This window comes from Euleptes europaea, chromosome 12, assembly GCF_029931775.1.
Source record: "Euleptes europaea isolate rEulEur1 chromosome 12, rEulEur1.hap1, whole genome shotgun sequence".
Taxonomy (NCBI): domain Eukaryota; kingdom Metazoa; phylum Chordata; class Lepidosauria; order Squamata; family Sphaerodactylidae; genus Euleptes; species Euleptes europaea.
In genome coordinates, this window is record NC_079323.1 from 26,791,240 (window position 1) to 26,815,483 (window position 24,244).

The 24,244-nt window shown below is 43.4% G+C and overlaps 1 protein-coding gene across 3 annotated transcripts in view; it reads right to left on the reverse strand.

The window, feature by feature from the left end:
* Window positions 1-8,835: 8,835 nt before the first annotated feature.
* DCLK1 (doublecortin like kinase 1) overlaps window positions 8,836-24,244 on the reverse strand; it is a 222,570-nt gene continuing 207,161 nt past the window's right edge. For 2 of the 3 annotated variants that reach the window (XM_056858370.1, XM_056858372.1), the window contains one exon: window positions 8,836-9,460. In XM_056858370.1, coding sequence (XP_056714348.1) covers window positions 9,296-9,460 — 165 coding nt within the window. In that variant the 3' untranslated portion in view covers window positions 8,836-9,295. Of the gene's footprint in view, window positions 9,461-21,678; window positions 21,753-24,244 lie in introns of all 3 variants that reach the window. The other variant, XM_056858371.1, reaches the window with a different exon arrangement.

Here is a 24,244-nt window from a genome sequence, read left to right on the forward strand (position 1 = left end):
CCAGGTCCCATCAGTAGACCCTGGTCTCCTGGATTGGGATGCTAGAGACCTGTAGATACCTTAGTTTAATCTGTGGCATGTACCATTTTTAGGGGCTGCAGCTTGCAAACTATCTAAGTTGCTCTTCTAGACAACTGCCTATCCTAACAGGTAAAGAAAAGTAAAAATAATCCAAAGATTCAGAGTTGTCAGAGTTGAAGGTGCCATATGGTTCTTCTTCATATTGATCTTACGATGACCCCAGCTGCAAGTATGGATTTTGGCTAAACCTCTGGCTACTGTGGAGTCAACATATTTACTAGGAACATGATGTAACCTGCTGAGAACTATCCTCCTCCTATTTCATTCTTGTTTGAATAAAGGTTTGTGGATCCCTCTTTCTGCAGAATATAAAAAGATAGACCCAAGAGAATGCAGAAGTCAGTGTTTGAAATAATCTTCTTTTAAGGAAAAATGAAATAAATTGACTTGTGCATGGATCCAGAATGAAGAAGCAATTTATTAGACCAATTCTTGCCAGTGTATGAGACAAAGTTCCAATAGTTTCACAGCTCTGAGTCTCACATTTCTCACCTGTTCTCAACAGCTTTATTCATATATTCCTGCATAGAAATTGTAAGGGATGCAAAATTCTCTTATTCGGGGAAGGTGGTCTGCATGTGCGCAATTACAAATGCCTGCTAAGGGGCATACAGTGTAATCAAAGGCAATGCATCCTTCTAAATCCATTGAACTCAATGGGCTTAGAAGGTGGGTTTTCTTGTGTCTTCACAAGTTATATATAATATAGAAACAACCCCAACAATAAATAAACCAGGTTGCTTTTGTAGGAAATTTCTGGACTTCATCGATTCAGGATATATGCCCATTGGAGAATGTGGTTTGGTGTGTGCATGCACCTGGTTGGATGTCTTTGTTTATAATAGTCATTATAGAGGTAACATAAAACCTCTATGCGGTAATCTTTTTAATCTATGCTGTCATCTTTTTAAACTGTATAATTTTGCAACGAGAGTTAGTTAAACCACTCCTCCTTCCCTCAATTGTCTTTTACAAGTAGATTGTATGAGTCAATATTGCAAGAAAGAAGACCACAAGATCTACTGTAATGGTCAGAGCAACAGCACAAGAATCCATCTAGTTTCGGGGCTAACGACTGGCATACCCTTGTCGCTCCACTACTGTGTCACACAAATGCAATTGCTTACACCCGCAAAGGGACATACAGTGCAATCCAAACAAGTGCTGCATCCTTCTAAATGCATTGAACTCGATGCTTAGAAAGGTGTAACTCTGCTTTGGACTGTCCTGATAATTCTACGTGGCATCCATTGGAGCCCACAGACGCAATAACTATTGCCTATAATACTATATAGAATTGGATATTGTCAGGCAAGAATTCCAAAAGCTGGCAAGTTTTAGCTTGTTTTGCACTGCTGTAGCCAAAGATGGTTAACAGGAGCAAGATGCCCATCTTCCAGAAACCTCAGAAAAATTCAATTTATTTAAAATGCAATCAAAATCTAAAACAACTGACTGGAAGGATGAATGAGTTCTAGATATTTTCTCTAGTCGGAATAGCTTCCACATCCCAAATACTGATAAAGTGAACAAGCAGTCATTTAATCAGTTGGCAGATTAGAATGGCATTTACTTAAATTATTAAAACCAAAGAACACTTGAGGCCTTCTTGATACATTGCCCCCTCTATATAAAAAAGCAGAAGAATTAGGAATTGGTTCACACATGGCCCAGGTCAATAAAGTTAAACATGCAGCAGAGTGAACCCCAAGTTCATGACCCTCTTCCACTATACATAAGAAATAGACTTATACATGTAAGTGCCTAGTTGAATCTGCTTTGTAAGAACCTGCAAGCCTTGCTGGATCAAACTAATGGCTCATCTAGTTCAATCCATCTAGTTTGTTGCCTCTCCAGGACTAATAATGATTCCTCTGTTTCAGGAAGACCAACAAAAAGGACAGAGAGGTACTGTCAAAAGTCTTGGTTCTTATAGCTCACACAATGGGGAGTGTGCAACAACCTGAGGTCTGGACCCTTGCCCCACCCACATGTATGAACTATTTGCATATGCCATGCATTAATTAGTCTTCAGAATTGCTGGCTGCAACGCAATTGACAGGGAAGAGAGTGTGTCCCGGGACGTGCCTCCCGGCCACCTCCCGGGCCTTAGGTAGCCCCACACCCGATCCCCTGGCCCCTGGCCCACTCACGACGGAGAAGGGGGGTTCTCAGTGCCACCCAGCCACCCGGGGGAAACCGGAAGAGGCCATCTTCTGCCCTTCTCTTCCCTCAGGCTGCCGGCAGGACGAGACCCGAAGAACGAGGGGCGCCGCGGCAGGGCAAGGAGTTCCGACGCTGGGCGCAGCCGGAGTGATGCGCGCTGCAGGACCCCGCCTTGCTCAACAGCTGAGTGTCGGCAGAATGAGGGCGGGGCGGGGAAGAGCCGGCAGGCCCGCTACAACGGGTTCCGGAAGGGAACTCGATTGACGAGCCTGCTACCAGTTTACAGGGGGAGGGTTGGAAGCAAGGAGGGGGCGGGACCTCTCTGGCCTGGAGAGGATATAAGGCGAGAGAGGAGCCTTGGCCGGGGAGGAAGCAGTTGAATGTTGGGAAAGCTGAATGCTGGATGGCTGACAACCTGGCTGCGTCTGAGGGAGGAGAAAGCTCCGACTCTCCTTCAGACTGGTCTGAGGCTGAGGAGGCTCCTCCGCCTCAACCCTTCTCCAAGGCAGAGACCCCAGTGGGCGCAGAGGTCCAGGGGCGGCATGACAGCATGGTGGAGAATGTGGACATGGGGGCAGTCATGAAGCGACCTCCACCCCGCTTACCAGCACCCCCGGAGTGGCAATTCCACCGGCCTGTATCGCGGCCTCCGCTGTTATGAGTCCCTGCCTCCTCAAAGATGGAACAGGAAGAAGCCGCTGCAGGGATGGCGGGGGACTTTAGCCAGTTTGGCCGCTGGCTCACAGAACACCATGGCCGCATGATGCAAGACCTACTGCAATGCCAGCAGAAGGCTCAACAGCGGCTGGTCCATGACATGACATTGCAGCATCAGGAGGCGCAGGCGGCCCTGTTCCTGGAGTTTCGGCACACGTTCAAAGCTAGCTGATTTACCAACCCAGCTATAGCCCCCGATGTGGCTGCAAGAGGGCCAGCAGTTCTGTTAACAAAGTTGGGTCCCGAGGATGATATCAATGGGTATCTTGAAGCCTTTGAGAGAACCGCGGAAGCATCAGGTTGGCCTAAGGAAAAGTGGTCCATCATTGTGGGACCTTACCTGATGGGGCCCACCCAGGCCACCCTCAAGGCCTTACCAAAAGAGGAGAGTAAACGATATGATTGGCTAAAGGTGGCCATATTGGAGAGATATGCCATCTCTCCAGAGACATACCGCTTCAAGTTTCGGACAATGCACTGGAAAAAAGGTGAACCACCCAGAGCCTTCGTGACAGCCTTGAAGGACATGGCCTATAGATGGTTACGGCCCAAGACCACTGAGAGTGAAGAGGTGGCCGATCAAGTGGTGTTGGAGCAGCTCATCTCAGTCCTCCCCCCTAAAGCCCGAGATTGGCTTCTGTGTAACAAGCCAACCACGTTGGAAACCGCCATGACCTTACTGGAGAATGTGTTGTCACATAAACATCAAGAAGCAGCCCGAGATGGTGGTAAGGCAGAAGGGAGAATGAAAGGCCCTGAAGGTCCCCCCAGAGGGGGGCGAGCCTGCCTGGCACCGAGATTTCCAACCTTTACTGGCCCCCGGCCTAGATGGGTGACCCCGGGGGTGATGCCGCCGACAGGGTACCCACATGGCAAAGGTAGCAAGACCTCGGCCAAAGAGAGCAAGGGCCCCGAAGGAAGACCCCTGGGACCATGCTTCAAGTGTGGGCCACATCAAAAGGGATTGCCCTATGATGGAGTGCGACCTAGGGTGGAAAGAGGCTATGCACACCGAAAAACCCCGAGCCCGTCCGGCAGCGATGCTGCCAACCCTCCTGCTAGGCAAGAGAACAGCGAATGCTCTGGTGGATAGTGGCTCATCGATATCCATGGTACGATCCACATTGGTGTCGGCGCCGTTGCCAGTGATACGCACGGCCACGGTTGCATGCTTTCATAAACATGTGGAGCACTATGCCGTCGAGCAAGTGAAGGTGAAGTGGAAAAGCCAACAGTTTGACTTGGAGATAGCCAAGGTTCCGACCCTGCCATACCCCATGTTAATTGGAAGAGATGCCCCTTTCTTCAGACATCTGCTAGGAGACCTACGGATGGCCTTTCCTAAAGACGAGGGAATGGTGATAGAAGTGGATGACGGAGAGCGCCCGGGGACCTCCACAGAGGGACCAACCGTGACAGAAAAAAGAAGAGCAGAATTCCCCCAGAGCAGTGGGCACTGAGTGGGAAGGCGACCCCGAGTTCCAACAGGCCCAAGAGCAGGACGCGTCCTTGGCTCGATTGCGCGATATGATGGCGGTAAGTAACAGGTCGGTGGTGGATGAGCGCCGAGCTCACAGATGGCCTCAGAGCCAGAAGAGACAGGGTTTATGGTATTGGGTTGTAACAGATAAAGGGGAGGAAGTACCCCAATTGTTAGTACCCCAGGGTTATAGGCGGCAGCTAACAGGATTCAGCCATGACCACTCCTGGGCAGGGCACCAAATACCCTAGCTCGCTTACAGGGGTGGTTTTTTTGGCCCGCTATTTCCCGAGAAGTCATGCAATTCTGTAGAGCTTGCCCGCAGTGCCAAAAGTGGGAGGGAAGGCCACCCCCCCAGGCTCCCCTGCAACCATCAACCATCATCCACACACCGTTTGAGCAAATTGCAATGGACTTTGTGGGACCCCTCCCTCGCACTCTGCGGGGATTCTGGTATCTTTTAGTCATTATTGACTATGCTACTAGATACCCCGAGGCCATCCCTTTGCGCACTCTACGGACCCCAGGGATGTGTTGAGCCTTAATCCACCTATTTTCCCATGTGGGGCTACCCCGGGAGATCGTGACCGACAGAGGCTCATCTTTCACGGCCTCCATTACAAGGGCATTATGCAAGGAACTTGGCATTCGTCGGATATTCGCTGCCATTGTGCATTCCCAAACTGACGGGTTGGTAGAACGTCTGAATCAGACCATCAAGAACATGCTTCGTAAGTTGGCAGATGACCGTCCCCACCAGTAGGATCTATAAGTAGACCCCATTCTTTTCGCCATCAGAGAAACGCCCCAAGCCTCCACGGGATACGCTCCCTTCAAGCTACTGTACGGTCGGAAACCCCGGGGCATTCTACAGGTGGTGGAAAGGCAGATGGCGGGCCAAGATGCAGGGAGCTCTCAGGGTCAGGAAGCTTGTGAATATGTCCGCCAGCTAAGAGAAAAGTTGGAGAAGGAACGAGCAGTGGCCACTCAAAACTTACCCTAGCCCAGATGAGACAGAAAAAGCGATATGATAACAGCACTCGGGAACAGCATCTACCGATAGGGTCTCATGTACTCGTCCAAAGTAGGGTGTTCGGCTCAAGGAGACAAGGAGTTATGGAAAGGCCCCTACGAGGTGGTGAAGATCCTCAGCCCATGTTCCTATGAAGTCCGGTGCGGCCCTGGATCTCGTCAACTAAAAAGGTTGCATATAAATGACTTAAAAGAATGGGTCCGCCCTGAAGTCCAAACAGGAGAATGTCACCTAGGTGACAAACCTCTAGCCCTTTCCGAGGGGGAAGTACCCTGGGGGAGTGCCGACAAAGGATCTGAAGGCCCGAAGTTAGGATCTGCACTCACCCAGCAACAACTGCAGCAGCTACAGGAAATGGTGACACACCTCCCACCTGTCTTTTCCTCAACACCCGGACACATCAAGGGAGTCTTCCATGCCATCCGGACCCCGCCTGGCAAGGTGGCTCGATCCCATTGGCGACCAGTTCCCCGAAAGAGGTGGGACGAGGTGGAACGGGAAGTAGATAAAATGTTAAGAATGGGAGTAATCGAACCCTCTACTAGTGCCTGGCGGAGTCCCATCGTCCTGGTACCCAAACCAGATGGGAGTGTCGGACAGTCAACCAGTTAGCCGAGTTTGACACCTACTTTATGCCCCGGGCCGACATCCTTATAGATCAACTAGGAACTGCTAGATATCTGTCGGCTCTCGACCTTACAAAAGGCTACTGGCAGATTCCAATGAGGCCTGAAGATAAAGAAAAAACAGCCTTTGCGAGTTCCTCTGGCCTCTATCAGTTCACGGTCATGCCGTTTGGCCTCCATGGGGCAGCCGTGACGTTCCAGCTCATGGTAGATCGGGTTCTGCCCCAGTGCCAGGGTTTATGGCGGCTTATATAGACGATATTGTCATCTTCAGCCCTGATTGGGAGACCCACCTACAGCATCTCACCTGAGTATGTCACACCATATATGACGGCGGCCTTAAGGCCAACCCAACTAAAAGTCATCTAGGGTTTCGAGAGATCAAGTACCTAGGGTATATCGTCGGACAAGGCACGCTATGACCCATTCCGGAAAAGGTGACAACCTTAGAACGAACCCCACTCCCCCGGACAAAGCGGCAACTACGTCATTTCTTAGGATTAGTCGGGTATTATAGCAAGTTTATAGCACACTTCACCACTAAGGCTTGCCCCTTGACCAACTGCCTTAAGAAGGATTGCCCAAACCAACTACAGTGGACTCCTAAAACCCTGGAGGGGTTCCACGAGTTATGGACGGCTTTGTCCCGAGACCCTGTGTTGCAGAATCCCGACTTCGACAAACAGTTCATAGTCCATACTGATGCCTCCGCCACAGGGGTAGGAGCGGCCGTAATGCAGGAGAACGACGGGAAAGAACACCCCATATTGTTTATCAGCCGCAAATTACTACCTGCGGAACGAAATTATGCTACCGTGGAAAAAGAAGCCCTGGCTGTCAAATGGGCCATTGGTTCATTACAGTACTATCTAGTCAACAATCCGTTCATCCTCGTCACAGATCATGCCCCACTACTCTGGATGAAAAGAATGAAAGACCACAATGCCTGTATCCTTCGATGGTACATATCGTTACTCCCTTTCGCCTTCACAGTGCGGCACACCCCTGGATATCAACATATCCCTGCTGACTACATGTCTTGAGTGTTCGAAGAAGATGACTCACATCAGCAAGCATTAAGGGAGGGGGTGTGTCCCGGGACGTGCCTCCCGGCCACCTCCCGGGCCTTAGGTAGCCCCACACCCGATCCCCCGGCCCCTGGCTCACTCATGACGGAGAAGGGGGGTTCTCAGTGCCACCCTCCCCCCCGGGAGAAACCGGGAGAGGCCAACTTCTGCCCTTCTCTTTACTCAGGCTGCCGGCAGGATGAGACCCGAAGACCAAGGGGCATCGCAGCGGGGCAAGGAGTTCCGACACCGGGCGCAGCCGGAGTGACGCGCACTGCAGGACCCCACCCCGCTCAACAGCTGAGCATCGGCAGAGTGAGGGCGGGGCGGGGAAGAGCCAGCAGGCCCGCTACAACGGGTTCCAGAAGGGAACTCTATTGACGAGCCTGCTACCGGCTTACGGAAGGAGGGTTGGAGGCGAAAAAAATTATTTTTAGAGCAAAGTTTCTTAAACTTTCGATATGTGAAACATGAATATCCTGTATTTTTGCTAAAGCCCTTGCTTTTCAATAAACAGGAACTATTTTTACAGGCCTTATTACTTTCTGGAACTGAAATAATAATTAAAAAAACCCAACCCAAATGCCATTTGTATCTATCTTTTGAAAACAGCCATGGATGAGAACATTTACTCTAGGGACTGCCCCACTCTATGAACCCCCACATTTACTCTGAATTCCAGTAAATATATTTGTACAAACACTTTTAACACATCTGAACAACTGCTGGTCACTCCACTTGGGAATTTTTTTTGTTTGTTTGGAATTTTAAAGCCCAAAAGAGAGAGATTTTTCAAAGCTGCCTGTTCAATTTCTGTAGAATAACTACCTCTTTTTTAAAAACACATTTTTTTCTGTCTTTGTGTACAGAATTCTTCACCATAGGCAAAACACCACAGCAACATCCAGAGGAATAATTCACAGTATGTAAAACTGACTGCATTTATTGCTGACTCCCAGATGTGGTCTCCATGTGTACGTGTACATGTAAATAGAATGTGCAGGAAGCACAACTGCATATACACAACAGATGACAGGACATTCCTTCAACTAGCCTCCAAACAAACTGCTTTGCAACCAACAACCTGGGTCTTATAAAAAGCAGTTTTGAGATCACTGCCACACGACCCTTGGTAGACTGTTCTTAGGCACCTCTCCTCCCATGCAACCATTTCACCAAGTCATTGCGGTCAAATAGAAGGAGAAGAGTTGGTTTTTATAGGCCAACTTTCTCTACACTTAAGGAAGAATCAAACTGGCTTAAAATCACCTTCCCTTCCCCTCCCCACAACAGACACCCTGTGAGGTAGGTGGGGCTGAGAGAGTGTGACTACCCCAAGGTCACCCAGCTGGCTTCATGTGCAGGAGTGGGGAATCAAAACCAGTTCTCCAGATCAGAGTCCACCACTCCAAACCACCGCTCTTAACCACTATACCACAAATTTTGTTTTTGCAAAACTTAAGAGTGACCAAGATTTTCTAGGATCCCACAAGGAAACAAAACCTATTACTTGACCTCTGTCACAACCCTTGCCAGTCCCCAGGTTCAATTTTTAGTTATCAGTTGCTATTGTAAAACAGAACTCTTGTACCCTTACATTAAAAAAAAACACAGAAAAATCTAGAAAAATCCCAGCCCATATTCTGGAAAGACGTAGCACTTTGGTCAGACTACTGGATGAAGAGCTATAGGAAAACAAGGAATGTGTGTGGATGACAGAGCCCCCTTTTAGGGATGATTATTTAAAATGATTATGCACTCAGAGGGTTAACATATGCTAGATTTACATACTGTAGCTCCTAGCTTGACTGATGAAAACATTCATTGCTTCTATCCTCTTTTCAAAATTATATATATATATAATATATTTAAAAAAGCAAAATAGTCTTAACCCTTTGAGGATCGTATTAGCAGCAAGTCACAATCTAGACAGAGAACAAAGACCATTTCAGTCAGTTAGGAAATTATTATTACAAAGATACTGTAAACACCCTCTCTCTTGTTCCTTCATTCAAGCAACTATTAAGAGACAAAATCAAATGCAACAGTTGCGCACACAGGTTTGGAGGATTTTTTTTCCAGAATCTCAAAGGGTTAAGCCAAGACCTTCAGCAGAAGTGTTTTATTAAAAGGGTGAATTAGGTGAGCGAACAGTCTCAGATGAACTTGGTGAATAGTCTTCTGATTCAGAGTTGAGTTCAGGTGGTGCTTGCTGTGCCTTGTAATGTCCCCTCACATCCGGGTTGCGTCTTCGTCGGAAAACCTGCCTCTCCTTATCAAGAGCGGTGGTCTGGCAGGGGCATAAAATGAGAATAAATAAAATTAGGCTGTGTGTGAAATGGCAGATCTGGATTCTATGTGTTCTCTCCCCCACCCCCATTCCCTCTTCCCCAGTGCTGGGGTGGGGCTAAAAACTGACCAGGTCAAATCAAAATTTTCTTCTCCCCCTTCTTTCTATCAGGATTTAACTCACAACATTGCTAAATTTGCAGAAAATTGTATATTCCAACTGTTAAGAGGCAGCGTGAGATCAAGAATTTACAGTACCACTCTATGTGTGTTTGTGCGCGCGCATACGCTCACCACAAGTTAAACTTCTGGATGCTATTAATTTATTACAGTAATGGGGCCAGGTTTCAGACTGACCCTGCAATCCCCCTTCCAAATGAGACCTTTATTCTGACAGGAGAGACAGAAAGGCAGAAGCATCTGATTTAATCTAATAAGGAAAGTAAATACTTGTCAATGGGTGGCACAGGTATTCCTCCCCCCCCCAAAAAAGAAAGAAATCTGGATTGTGACAAGGCTGCCGGATAAGAAAGAGGAAAGCAAAGTTCTAACAAATCTTCATACATAAAACCTCACTTTAATGTCCTACAGGACGAGACAGTGTTCAGCCTCTGTCCTAGACAGCTGATGTTATCTACACCTATATTACGTGAAGTGCTCTTTTCCCATTTGCGTACTTGGTTAAGGCAGATTTCCCTCCAGACTATATCACAACTGAGAACGATAACCATTGCAATGCGCTGTTCATTCATTTTAATCCTGAACAAATAAGACATTAAATGGGCGATCACAAGTCACAATTCAAAAAGTGTTATGTGTGGATGTGAAAGAGCCCACAGGTTTTGTTTTGTTTTTTACCACAACTGTTTTCACTGCTAAAGAGACAAGCGCCATTCAGTTCAAGAAGAGTTTGTCTCTTTGATGGTGGGACACAGTTGCACAAAATGCAGCAAAGCCCCCTCCAGCTACAAAGACTATTCCCCACCCCAGCACGTACACAAATGCTTCTTTGAATTATAATCACAGAATAATACAGTATCAGTGGTAAGTGCCTAATAACACAGGACTTAACCATGTACTTAATTTTAAGAATGTCTCTCAGCTTTGATCATTTCCATGGCACCAAAAGCTAAGGTGAGGTGAGTTCGCTGCAGTTGCAGACAGGATCCATTAATTAATAAACTGCAAATGCGCAGTTGGGAGTGAGACTAAAACAACTACTGGATTGTCTAGAAACCAAATAAATGTAACAATTACATCAGATATGCTGGAAAGACTTCTCTTTATCTTGATGGATTTTTTTTTTTTAAAAAATAATGCAATCAAGAGGTTGTTCTACTTCAAAGGATTTATCATTTTCTCTTGGGACACACACAACTGTTTCTCTTTGGGAGAATTTACCAGTTTTAGAGTGATCCTTGTTGGAGAATAGAGATGTATTTATAGACCGGGTATTCTTGAGAGCAAGATGAAAACTAAATCCATCAGGTTAGGGCAGAATAGCATTATAGCAAGCCATGCTCTAAAATAATGCAATCAGAGCTCAAAAATGATGTAATAAGGCAGAAAAGATGGACAGCAAATGGATTCAGTTAGGTTGAATTGCTCCACTAATAGTTTTATAGCTGGAATATTTAAAGCACTAATACAAAGTGGTAATAAAAGTTCATCTTTGGGTTTCAAACAATAATAATTTTAAATAACAAGTTTAAAATCCTAACCGTTTTCCAAAGGACCTTTGTTTACTACTGATTCTTTGTTAAAGGTGCAAGCAAGTTTTAAAAAGCTTACATGTTGTTTACCCTTAAGAACCCACTTTATGATTATATTTTAATATAAAGCAGAAGCCATTCCAGATCATATTCACATTACAAATCTAGCGTTTACAGTATATAATTCTCTGTAACAAATGGAGAGAATGGCATATATTACCATTCTATGACATACAGATTTGCATTTTAAAATATTTTTATGCTTGAAAGGAATTTGACCCACATCGCTTTGTTTTTATATTAACCCCAGACTTGCTGCAACCCCCTCATCCTTCAATATTAAAGTCTGCTTTACAATATGAAGACTGCCACTCCAACCTTCAGCTGCGTTCTGCTAGCTGCACAAAAGTCAGTTGTGCTGCTCCAGCTAGGGCAGTGTGTGTTCAGAACATGGGTTGTACACATCTGTCCACTGAACAGCAACACGCAAGCAGATCCTGTGTACAAAAGTGCCCAGGCTGAAAAGAGGTGAAAAGATCTTGCACTACCCTAATCAGACTGTTGGCAGTAACTTTAATCCTACATTTTCCCTAACCGTGTAGCTTGAGTGTGCATCAGTGCTGGATCAGAGAAAACAACTAGATTATGCAGCTGGCTGCTAGGGGTGGCTTTAAAGGGGAATTAGACAGATTAAGGAAGGATAGGTCTGTCACGTGCCTACTACCCATGGAGACTAAAGGGAACCTCCACATCCAGAGATATACCAGCACCAGCATCCACACACGTGGCACTCCCCCCTGCCCTGGGTGATCCTTCCCCCAGCTCCGTGTCTGTTTAAATATGTGTCTTGCCACATTTACGGCCCACTTCTAAGAGGGGGTGTTACAACAGCAGCCATGGATGGCGCAGCTGCCCCTGTGAGGTTTCCCAGCCGGAATAAGGGATAAAAAATACGTTTAAAATGGAAAAAACACCAAAAATAGCCCCATTGACTTTAGCGAAGCTATGCCAGCAAAACAGCTGGCATAGCAACGCTGCAGAGTGAGGGGGCATTCCTGGGACGAAGGCTAATGTTAGCTCCATCCCCGGGAATGTCTCCCAGGTTGCTGGCATGGGGAGATATGCCAGGACAATGCTAGTGGGGAGGCTGCGCCATCTTCCCAGCGCTGTGCTGCCACGTCGCTCTCTGGGCCCGGCGTAAGTGCCCCTGCATCGACGTGCATGCCCCTTATCACAGTGCAAAGTGGCATTCACGCCAGTGCGGGATTACACTGGCTCCTATGGAGCTTTGACCCCTCCCTTCAGGAGTGCACGGTTGGTGTGTTCCTTTACATAAAAAGCCAGTGTAGTACAGTGACTAAAGTGTTGGGACTAGGTTCTGGAGACCCAGGTTCAAAACCCCACTCTGTCATGGAAGCGTGATGGATGACCTTGGGCCAAACACACTCTCTTCCTAACTGGGCTGTAACATGGGGGAGGCAAGGAGGGGAGCCACCACCCCGTGGCATGTAAAGAGGGCGGCAGAACTGCCTCTCCTGTGGGTGTCTCTGTGCTGGGTAGGTGAGGCAGTTCTGCTGCCCGCTCTGCATGCCACAAGGGTGGCAGCTTCCCTCCTCACCCCCCACCCGTTACGGCCCTGCTTCCTAACTTACCTCACACAGTCATGAGAATAAAATGGATGAGGGGAGAATGATGTTGTGTGCTGCTGTGGGTCCCCATAGGGGGAAATAGTGGGGTATAAATATCTAAATAAATAAAATAAAAACCTCATAATCTCTACCTTTCAGTGTATGGCAGCTTGTTTTCAGGATTTTTGCTTGTGTTTGAAATGTACATGAAGAATCATCTTACCAGCTGAGATGACCAAGTGTTTAAATGTGACATCAGATTTCCACAAGAATCTCACCATAAGACACCAATAAAAATCCCAGACTCCCATGAGGCTCAGCTGCTGTACTGGCTCTTTTCTCCCTCACTATGGGGAATTTTTAAAATTGGAATTGAATAGTGTTATATTAATATAACAATATAGCAACATGTGCTCCAGGTTCTCTGAATTCATATCTTTCTTTCCTTCTTCTTCTTTTTAAAGAGTAACTCTCTAGCTTCTTCCATTGTGGAGATATAAAGGAAAAAGCATATCTCCACAACAGAAAGAGATAGAATTACTTAAAAAAAAAAAATCTGGAAATTCAGAGAACCTGGTGCACATATTGCCATACTGTTATATTGATATTCAATTGCAAACTTCTTAAAAAATAAAAACTCCCCCGGTGGCATGGGAGGGAATCGCCAAGCCTCATAAGAGCCTGCTAGCTCTCCGGCAGAAGCTAAGCAGGGTCGGCCCTGGTTAGTATTTGGATGGGAGACCACCAAGGAAGTCCAGGGTTGCTATACAGAGGAAGGCACTGGCAAACCACCTCTGTTAGTCTCTTGCCTTGAAAACCCCATAAGGGGTTGCCATAAGCCGGCTGCGACTTGACGGCACTTTACACACACAGGCAGTTCTCCCACCATTTTCCAGGTGTGAGGCAGGCTTTGCTGCCTCCAAGGCTGGTTGGAGGGAGAAGCCTCCAGCAGGGACAATGCCAATATATCAAGTCCAGGGCTGGCTTCCTCTCTTTCTCTCCCTCCCTGCTCCTGCTGCCTTGGTGGGGTGTGATGACAAAAATAATGGACCCAAATTTTCAAGTCCCCCCACCACCACAAAAGCTGGTCACAACACTTTTGAAAAATCAGGATAATGAAAACAGAGCCCTACCTGGAATACAGATCCAAAATCGTCACAATATTTTTTGAAGTGCTCATCCCTATTGTATGGAGAGCACACCTGCGTAACTGTATCTGATAATCTGGCTCCCTATAAGAGTTCCCTACAAGAGCCCCGTGGCGCAGAGTGGTAACCTGCAGTACTGCAGTCAAAAGCTCTGCTCACGACCTGAGTTCGATCCCAACAGAAGTTGGTTTCAGGTAGCCGGCTCAAGGTTGACTCCGCCTTCTATCCTTCTGAGGTTGGTAAAATGAGTACCCAGCTTGCTGGGGGTAAAAGGAAGATGACTGGGGGAGGCACTGACAAACCACCCCGCAAACAAAGTCTGCCTAGTAAACGTCAGGATGTGATGTCACCCCATGGGTCAGGGGACCTTTACCTTTACTTATAATTGTTCAGGGAAAATTAATTTGAAGCCTCCATCTGGAAGCACCAATGCTTGCAGAATCCTTATAGAAAGACTATGTTGGCAATGGACTTTGTTATCACCGTGGTCCTCTAAAATTTTATTCTGATCCATGGTGGAACCATGATTGCCACAGCTCTGGATGTGTCTATATGCTGAAGTACATGTCACATTTTAGTTATGAGATCATTTCTGTCACCTTAGTAATCACTGGACTTAAATAATCACAATTTATGAGGAGTGACTTTTTCCTTTTTGTGGCTCCTATTTTATTGCTAGCTACACACATACAAAAACCTTCATTTCATTAATAAAACAACATAAATGTACACTGTACCTCTTGGTCTATCCATTATTCAAATTAGCTACAGGACTGGGGTGGGAGGGTGCAGCTGTTCATGCATTACTCTGGGAAAGGCTTTTCATTCTTTCTCTCTCTCTTCCATAGATATGCTGTAGGATGCCTTTACAAATTTGCCAATTTGGAGATATTCAATAAGCATCTGCAACTGACAACCTTGCTGGATACATAATGGATTGGATCCTCCAACTCTGTCAAGTCGTTGTACAATGAAGAAAGAGTTTCTTCAACAGAGAAAGTTTTTGTCTCATGGAGAAAGACTTCATCCTATGGACAAAGTCTTTATCCACTGGGGGCGGGGAGTACTTTTTCTATTGGGCGATGATGGCAGAATGCAGTCATAGGATCTTAGGGGAAGGGATGTGTAGGATTCAACCCCGCTTTATTTTACTGCTACATTAACTCTGAATACTCTAAATATCCATATTTACATTTATTTACTCCACTTCTATTAGTGTCCTTGTTGAGGACCTTAATATACCAATGTGATGAATTACAGATCAGTGGAACTGTGATCAGCCGGTAGAAAGAGGTAAAATGAGAGGCCTGATGACTGGCTCCCTTGGGTTTTGTCAGAGGGGTTTAATTTCTAAATGAGAAATGTTGGGGCTCAATTCAAATGTTGGGACTGGGATTCAAGCATATGACCAATAAGACATTTCCCCAAATCCCAGATACACATAAAATGGCCATGGTTACTCACTGATGAAGCACAATCTCTGTGACATTTCTTATGTATCGTTAGGGCAAGGATAACTCTCAGCATTGTCAATGGGTAAAAATTAAGACCTGCTTGTCAGATAGTAGCATATTTATTGTTTTTATCTCGCCTTTCTTCCATCATGGAATTGAAGGCAGTGAACATGTAGTTCCCAGGAGGTTTCCCACCCTGGGAAACTTGGACCTGCTGACCAAATTCAGACATGCTTAGCTTTAGCAAGATTGCTGCAAAATGTGTTTTTCTACCATACTCATACTGATTCTGAATCATATTCAGAAACCACCAATCACTGCATGGTGGTAATTAGCACAATAATTTGTGCTATAATTACATACAATAATCCGCATTTGTTTAGAAAATTATGGATACACACTTTTCAGCAACCACAGAAGCAGTAGCAATTCAGTCACGATAGTTCCACCCAAGCTATGTTAGACGCTCTGTACTAATTGCTGAACAGTGCAACTGCAAAAATTCAGAATACGAAGATTCAGCTGTTGAGGTACTGACTTGAAACAGGAAGAGGTCAAAATGGTGATAGGCAAAGGAAACTGTGGGTATAAATAGGGAACTGTGAACAATTAATTTGAGATCAGAAGTTTTGTGCAGTTGCATAATTGGATGGAGCTAATTCATACTTATGACAGTCACTTTGTCCCCTAAGTCCTACAGAAGCTTTCCCAAAGCAAATTCTGCTTTGTAGTGCTGATAGAAACAAGAAGAAAAAGTCTGCCTCCCTTTTTTTTTTGATCCTCTATGAAACTAATAAGGAAAAAATGTGAATACTCAAAATGTATGTATACCCTAGCTCACAAAATGAAAGACCTCACAGTTTCATGGTTTTGTCTTGGCTTCCAGACCTCAGATGTACAGTACATTTTCTGAGATGAAAAGCAAGCAGGAAAAATTGCCCTCTTAGAACTATTTTAGCACTTTATCTGGCCCGGATTTCAGTAGATTCATAACTGTACAAACATAATGAGGAAATAGGGAGCCCGAGGGTACGACTGAAAACCTGTTACTCCCTAGCTGCATAAATGCCAGTGGAGTGGGGGAATTGATTCGCTTCAATTGCAAGTGGCCTGGCTAGGTTAAAAGAAGCTCTTTCCGGAAAACTAAGCTTATACAAGTAAGCAGATACACATACATACTTCACTATGCTATGCCTGGGAAAAAAATAAGAAAAATTGAAGGTCAGTGGAGGAAGGAATTGGGTGAAATGAAGTCATAGCACCAGTGAAGTTGCAGGTATTATCTCTATAGGTGCTTACAACAACCACAACTGGCAGAATTCCTATCCTGTAACTACTGGGAAATTTCAATAACCATGAATCACCTCTTAGTGGTTTGCTCAAGACTTCATAAGACTTACACATCATAAGACTTATAACAGTCCTACATACACTGTAGGATACAATTTGCATTTGTTGTTTTCCAGTTATTAATGTTCTCAGGTATGGTTCATGGGAATCGAGGGGAGAGCTTTTGGCTAGTGTCCAGACTTTGGAACTCCCTCCCTCAGGAACTGAGAATGAACGTTTCCCTGAAGGTCTTCCAAATGAATTTGAAGACTTGCTTCTTCTGAAAAACTTTTAAATTAAATTGATAAGAAATGGTGTGCTAGGGGAGTGGCACAAGCCTTGTATTTTATTAATTTTATGGGATTTTACTTATTTCTATGTTTCTTTATTATTGATTTTATTGCTTTTTATCTGAGTTTTAAGTACATTTAAAATAAATAATTGGTGTTATGATTTTAATTATACCTGTAATCCTACTAGAGCATAAAGTTAGGCATGTTACACATATTTTCAGTATGTCACTAGTAAAAGTACTTGTAGCATTACTGGGTGTTAGTTTAAGGCTTCTTCCAGGTACTGTTTGAATTGCTACCAAAAAACCCTTATAAAACTGATTTAACCAGAGATGAAGTAGGACAGAAGAAAATGAATGTGAACAAAAGAGGGCAAAATGGCTTTATCACATGACCTCAGACAGATCCTATGAATGATTATTCAGTCCCATGAATCTAAATGGAATTTATACCCAGGTACACATAGGATCACAACATAGGACATAACTGTGGACTGACAGCAATTCTTTGTAATACATTAGATATGCATATTGTTGAACTGAATAACAGGATGCTTTTCTGAATGAGATAAAGATATGGATTAGAACCTTCTTATTTTGTGGCATTTATAGATTTCCTGTGGCCAGGAAAGTCAGATTATAATTTAGAGATAGTGATTTGACAAAGACCAGTGAAATCAACTGCTGAAATCTGGATCTAAAACCAGGATTTCACAACTCTAGCTACTACCCTTGCCAGATGCCAAGCTCTTCCCTCGGCGTTTGTGGATGGGAGATACAGAAAGGTTCCCCTGGAGGATAGGGTATGTCCCTGTGCTTTAAAGAAAATTGAAACAACAGAGCACGTTCTACTGCGCTGTCCATTATATCAAGAGGTTCGTTCTAAGTTTTTCTCCCCCTGGCTTAGTAGGCTTTTCAGCCATTCAGGTCAGGAGCATACTAAAATGTTGCTTATAGATGAAAATCCACAGGTTACAATAGGAATGGCTAAGTTTTGTGCAGCAGCCTATAGAATCCATCAGACGCTGCTGAGAACATCGGTATGTCAATAATTTTAATGGGTAGTTTATATAGTTTGCAAAGAGTCCAAACAACTTTTTTACTATTTATATTAAGCTGTGGGTAGAGCATAATACTAAGGGTTTTAATGGTAAATTGTGAAGAGCTGTGCTGGTCTATGACTGTTTTTTAATAAAGATTGATTGATTGACTCTATCTACTAGATCACATTGGCTCCCATTAAGAAATACTGTAATAATTATTTTTTATTACAAATTAATGGAAGGAGCTAAAGTAGTTGCTGTTGGCATCACACATGTGGACAGTGTAATGGCTTTTCATACATTGGCTTATATTACTTTCATTAGATATTAGGTAGGATCAGTGAACAGACCTCGCTGGAAAAATAATCCACTTTGCAAATGTCTACATTTGCCTCTAATATTTTTTCTCAACACAAATCAAATGACTGCAATGAGGCTACCAGAAACAAAGTGACATTAAGATTAAGTTGTGAAATATGCTAAGAGTAAGGTTGTTCAAGTGAATGCACACTTGTTAAGTGAAGTGTGGCAAATATATCATGAAAGGTGACTAAAATTCCTGTCAGATTTATGTTATCCCTTGTTTTTTTTACTCCTATTTAGGATCAAACTAAACATGATATTTATACATGACCATCAATTTATTCTAAAGGAGGGATGAGCTGGGTACATTTTTTTTTTTTACCCAAAAAATGAATCTGTGGGCAAGGAAAACTAAACCCAGTCCCCACTCCAATCTGGGTGTTCTCTGTTGATTTTAATATTGCCCTTTCATACATGAGAGACCTTGCGGAGAATTAGCTTACTTATAACCTACATGATAACACCCCTACTTTTTGTTCTGTGTACCCATACTGGGAAGCCCCAAGTGCTAATGACCTGTATGTAGCGTGCAACCTAAAAGTTCTGGATTTTATAATTTGTGCTTGGATATTATAACGTGTGTACATACAGGTGTGCCACTAGGAAGCTACCACTGGACACGGCTTTCCAAGTATAGACACAGTATATACATGACATGAAAACCCCACATATACAATCATTTTGTTGCTTCTGTGCTAGATGCCAGTTGTATACTAATTCCTTCACAGAAGACCCTTGTGTACTAGTTCTGCACAAGTCCTTATAAACAGATACATTTGTATTCTTGTCCTGGTACACATAAGTGGTTGCATTCTCCTAACTTTGCTTTATCTTCTCTACCTCTACTTTTTCCAGTTTTGTCACAATTCATAGGGAGCATGTATATTTGCATGAACAAAGCTTTGGATTTTCACGTCTATTCTTATCACCTCTGTTCTTATCTACACGTAGTATGTGATATATATTTTAAATACATATGTGAGTACATTAGCACTAACATCTTCCCTCTGAAATAAACCAAAACAAAAAAAAGAGTCACTTTTATGTGTTCAAAAGTGAGAGGGGAGGGGCTGTTGCTCAGTTTGTAGCGCATCTCCTTGGTATGCAGAAGGTCCCAGGCTCAATCCCTGGAATCTCCAGTTAAAGGGACTAGGCAAGTAGGTGATGTGAAGGACCTCTACCTGAGACCCTGGAGAGCCGCTGCCAGTCTAAGTAGACAATACTGACTTTGATGGACCAAGGGTCTGGTTCAGTATAAGGCACATATGTGTTCATATGTGTTCATGTGACACCAGTCCTCAAGACTGGGGTACAATTATCAGGGATGGATCCAAAGATTTTCCTATGAATTTCTTCTCAGATTCTTGATTTTTATTTGGTAACATAGGGGTGGGGGAGGGGAAAGAAGGAGCGCTGAAATGAAGGTTGCAACAAACTGTATATGCCACAATTCCTGCTACAATTCCATAATTAATTTAAAAAAATTAATCTATAATAAACTGACATTCAGCAGGAGTACAAGTCCATGGCAAAGCAAAATTACAGAATAGTAACAGAGGCATGCTCTCATAAATACTGTCAAAGTTAAATACACATTAGTAAGCTGGTGTCATCTTTACTAGCATCCATCAGTAAGCTCTAGAATCTGCAGCCCCCCCCCAAAAAATGCATCTCTACTCTTGAATGACCTTGTTTTTTTAAAGTATCATTTACTGTTTGACTTTGTACAATGATGCTGTTTAATAATATTGCATGCATACTAAAAAATAGGCCAAATCCATTTTGATGGCGAATGAAGGATAGCATTTGATAATTTTGATGATGCTGATAAGATGATAATTTTAGATGTGGTATTAGCAACACTCTTTTGGGACACATGCAAACAATGATTTTTCTGCCTTGAGCCTTCTAGAAAATTGGGAATCATCCACTTCCAGCACATGGGTTCATACAAAATTAAAATACAGATCAATTCAGCTTTAAAATACCTGTGCACATGGATGACACTTTTAACACCATCTGAAGGGAAACTGACTCCTCCACCCATTCAAGCACCCACTTCAAGGATCAAGAAAGAACTCATGGATAAATACTGTGAGAATAGCTGTTTCTTCTGGCATGGTCTATTGCAGTCTCATTCATGCATTTAGTGAGATTAGATAAAGGGAGATTTCTATTTTACTGTACCCACTTGCGATGACTGCTGCCACCACTATGATAATAACGCTAAAATTGGCAAGAGTTTTTGATGTAAAGCACTGAAAGCTTATCCTGTAAGTGAAATGCATTTCTCAGTCAAAACCCTTTGCATCTTTTTCTTTTCTTTCTTTTTTTTATAAAAAAAAATCACAACTTGGATGATTAGCAGAAATACTAAAATATACTAAATAGGTACTGCACAGAAACCACATGACCAGGTGATAGTTTATGTAAAGGCAGCTTAACATCTGTTCCCTTAGCAAAAGTAAATCCTTTTAAAGAAAAGATCACAATTAACCACAGCACCCCCCCCATTTGACAAAAAGCCAGAATCACAGTCCTATCAATGTTCCACATTGTAGGATAATACTGAGGAGAAAGAAATAGAGCCATGCAATTTTAAAAAAGAAAAATCTATTGCTCTTTTAAAAGGGGGGAGTAACAAAAATGTGCATACTTTGAAAACGCAAGCTTACCGACACACTTAACAATGCATTATATTTCGTTTTACTGGGGAAAAGCTTCTAAGAACTACATTATGTCAATGCATTGTTCAATCTACACAGTAAGAATTGTGTTTGGGGTGGGGACTTAAAATGACAGTATATAATTCAATATTTCACTTAGAAAAGAAATATAAACAAACAGACACACATTGGTACCAATATCCTGTTGCCATCTCATGTGTCTAAGACAGAAGAGCACAGGATAGCAGATGCCTTTAAAACCATAAACGTAAAAGAAAATACTGCTCGAGCATGTCCGTTAGATTTTTTTTTTCTGTATACACTGTCCTTTTAACTAGAGGGATAAATTGGTACTGAGCATGTGCAATGAAGAAAAAGCTTGCAATGTCAGTGTGAACGATGGGTGAAGAAAGGGAGTGAGGGGGTGTGGCATCTCAATCAAGATTAAAATGAAACTGATAAAGCAGCATATGGACTGGATAACAAATAAAAAAAAATGTTTATTCACTGAAGGGACTGGTTAATGGAGACTGCCAGCACGTTGCCATGGAAACACTGACTGTTGGAGCTGTACCATCTCATACCTTATCCAATACATTCCTGGTTGTTGGTAGTAGTCCAAAGACCCTGATCTCTTGATGGTAAACCCGTGGTCCAGCTGAGCAGAGAGAAACGGGGCAACTCAGTGGATCGACATTGTGCTAGATAATTAAGACCTCCAGACCAAAACTGTTCCTTATTTAGTGCATATTTATTGATCACACAAGGTCCTTATCTAACCTCCAAACAAACAAACAAACAAACAAAAATATATGCACTGAAAATGAGAAAACAAAATGTACAAATGAAAGAAGAAACTAAGCCCTGTATATCTATCTGGCTAAATGAGAATCCCATTTACTTTAAACTGAGATACAGGTTACTTGCTGTAGAACCATTTAGTTCAACCTCAGAAAAACAGCTTGTTTGCAAAGACAGAAAAGCAGGGTTACACACAAAGGTAATCCCCCCCTTGTTTTTACAATAAAGGGAGTGGTCAAATGATTTTTAAAATATATATAATATCAATGGTAGCCATTCTTAGGACCAGAATAGACAAGACCGCACCATGATTATATTTCTGCTTCTGCACAATTGTGGAAGTGCAAAAGATGAACAGAAGAATCACATTTTGATATCCCCCACCAGACTTTATAATTCAAGCTTTCTGTTAGAAAACAACTTTAATCTTGGTAACAGAGGCTACTTAGGAGTTGAGGATAACTGTTTATTACTCTGCCATACATATCAAGCATAAAAAGTAAAACAAAGTTGCACTGAAAAATCATTACTAACTCATACCCAATCCATTAACAGAATGTTTTAGAGAAAAAATATGTTGCCAATAAGAAGCACATATTCCACACAGCTTTGCAGTTGCAGTGAAATGGGAATAGTAACAAAAGGGTGTTATTTTTCTAACCTTTCCACAGTATATTGACATGTGGCCGGGGCACCACTTAACAGGTAATTAAATGCTATTTTTGTGCAGAAAGTCCTTTAGAGAAAGTCAGAGAGAAAGACGGCAGGCTGTGCAGTTTAATACTGGAGTGCTACAACATTCAGATACAGATCTATAAAAGGAAAGGATTTTTTGTGTGTGCCTTTAAAACATTTTTCCCTTCATCAGAATCAAGGGGCAGTGCATAATGCTAGAAGTTCACAATTTAAACGGAGACAAGATATCTGATACCAGTTATTTGCTTATTGTATGTCGCATGTTGACTCTGAATCCACAGGAGTCAAAGTACAAATTTTCCATTTATTTTGTTTCATCAATACATATTTCGTCCTTAAAATATAAATAAAGCGGCCCAGATTATTGAACGCTTCCTGCTGAAAACAGGAGTCCTCTGCATTTTCTCTTATGTTCAAGCAGACTGATCTGCTATTGCCATCTACTGGTATACTAGCATAATGCATGTGTAACACACAACAGCCAACCTTTTGAAAGGTTTCTAACCAAAATATTATACGACTATCTTTTCTAATTATTTTATTGCAGGGGAGAATTTAAAGTTAGATTATAATCACACATTTCCTCTGCTTGCTAAATGGAACATTTTAATAACTTGAAACAGGCTACAGATGTCAACAATGAACGCAAAAAAAAAAGTGTCAGCTTCTTCCTCAAATTAAGTGACAGCTTCTTCCTCAAAGCAAGCCCAGTTAGGAATGAGTGCTGCCATTCACAAGACACTTAAGGCTGCATGTTAAGGGGCAATTCACACATTCAAGTAGTTTCCTACTAAATACGATCCTTCTCAACTGCACCTATCTGCATGAGGCATATTATTTGCGCACCGACAGTCCTGGAATTTCTGCTTGCATTTCTGCAAGAAAGAAGCACTTCTGGGAGGTGCCAAGGTAAGAAATCAAAGCTGAAAACCTCTCTAGAGCATTAGCCACAATTCTCCTCCTGAAATAGGGTGGAGATGAGTGATAGGGACATAGATGGCTACCGTGCATTTGTGAAACCATTTGAGCCCTCGGACTAATAACTTAGCCATGTTAACATGCCTGACTGGAGTTCAGGTAGGACCACAGCTTTAGACCCTGCTCCTAAACACATGGGCCCTGTTCCAGCAGTTCTAGTACACATCGGCTGCCCAGGAGAGCTCTGTTCCCAAAGAGACTATTACACTCCTGCACAACAGGAATACCCATGGAACATTCATAGACAAGAACAAAGGAAGGGCAGGCCCAGCTTAGGCAGACTTGTGTTTGTTCATAATGAAGCTGCCACTGGGACTAGAACTGAGCCTTTGTGTTGTGGCCTCATGTAGCGAGCCACCATGGCTGCAAGACAGGGGGTTACTTGGACTATACCTTGTTTTTAGGCTCCAGAGAGACTCTGCGCACCCAAATAATCAATTGGCTTCCTTGCCTGTGATGGACCATATGATAGTTTCAGGTCAGGCTGAGAATTTTCCAAGAGCAAAAGCCCAGATCTATCTAGTGCTTGGCTTCTAACTCCTTCTTACCCAGCAGCTGCCAGAGACCCCAGAGTATCGTGCTATGATAATTACTGTGGAAATTAGTCCTACTGAAGCCAGTAGGATGTGGTCTTAGGTAATGTTTGTTAGGACTGGGCTGTGAAGCAACTGATGT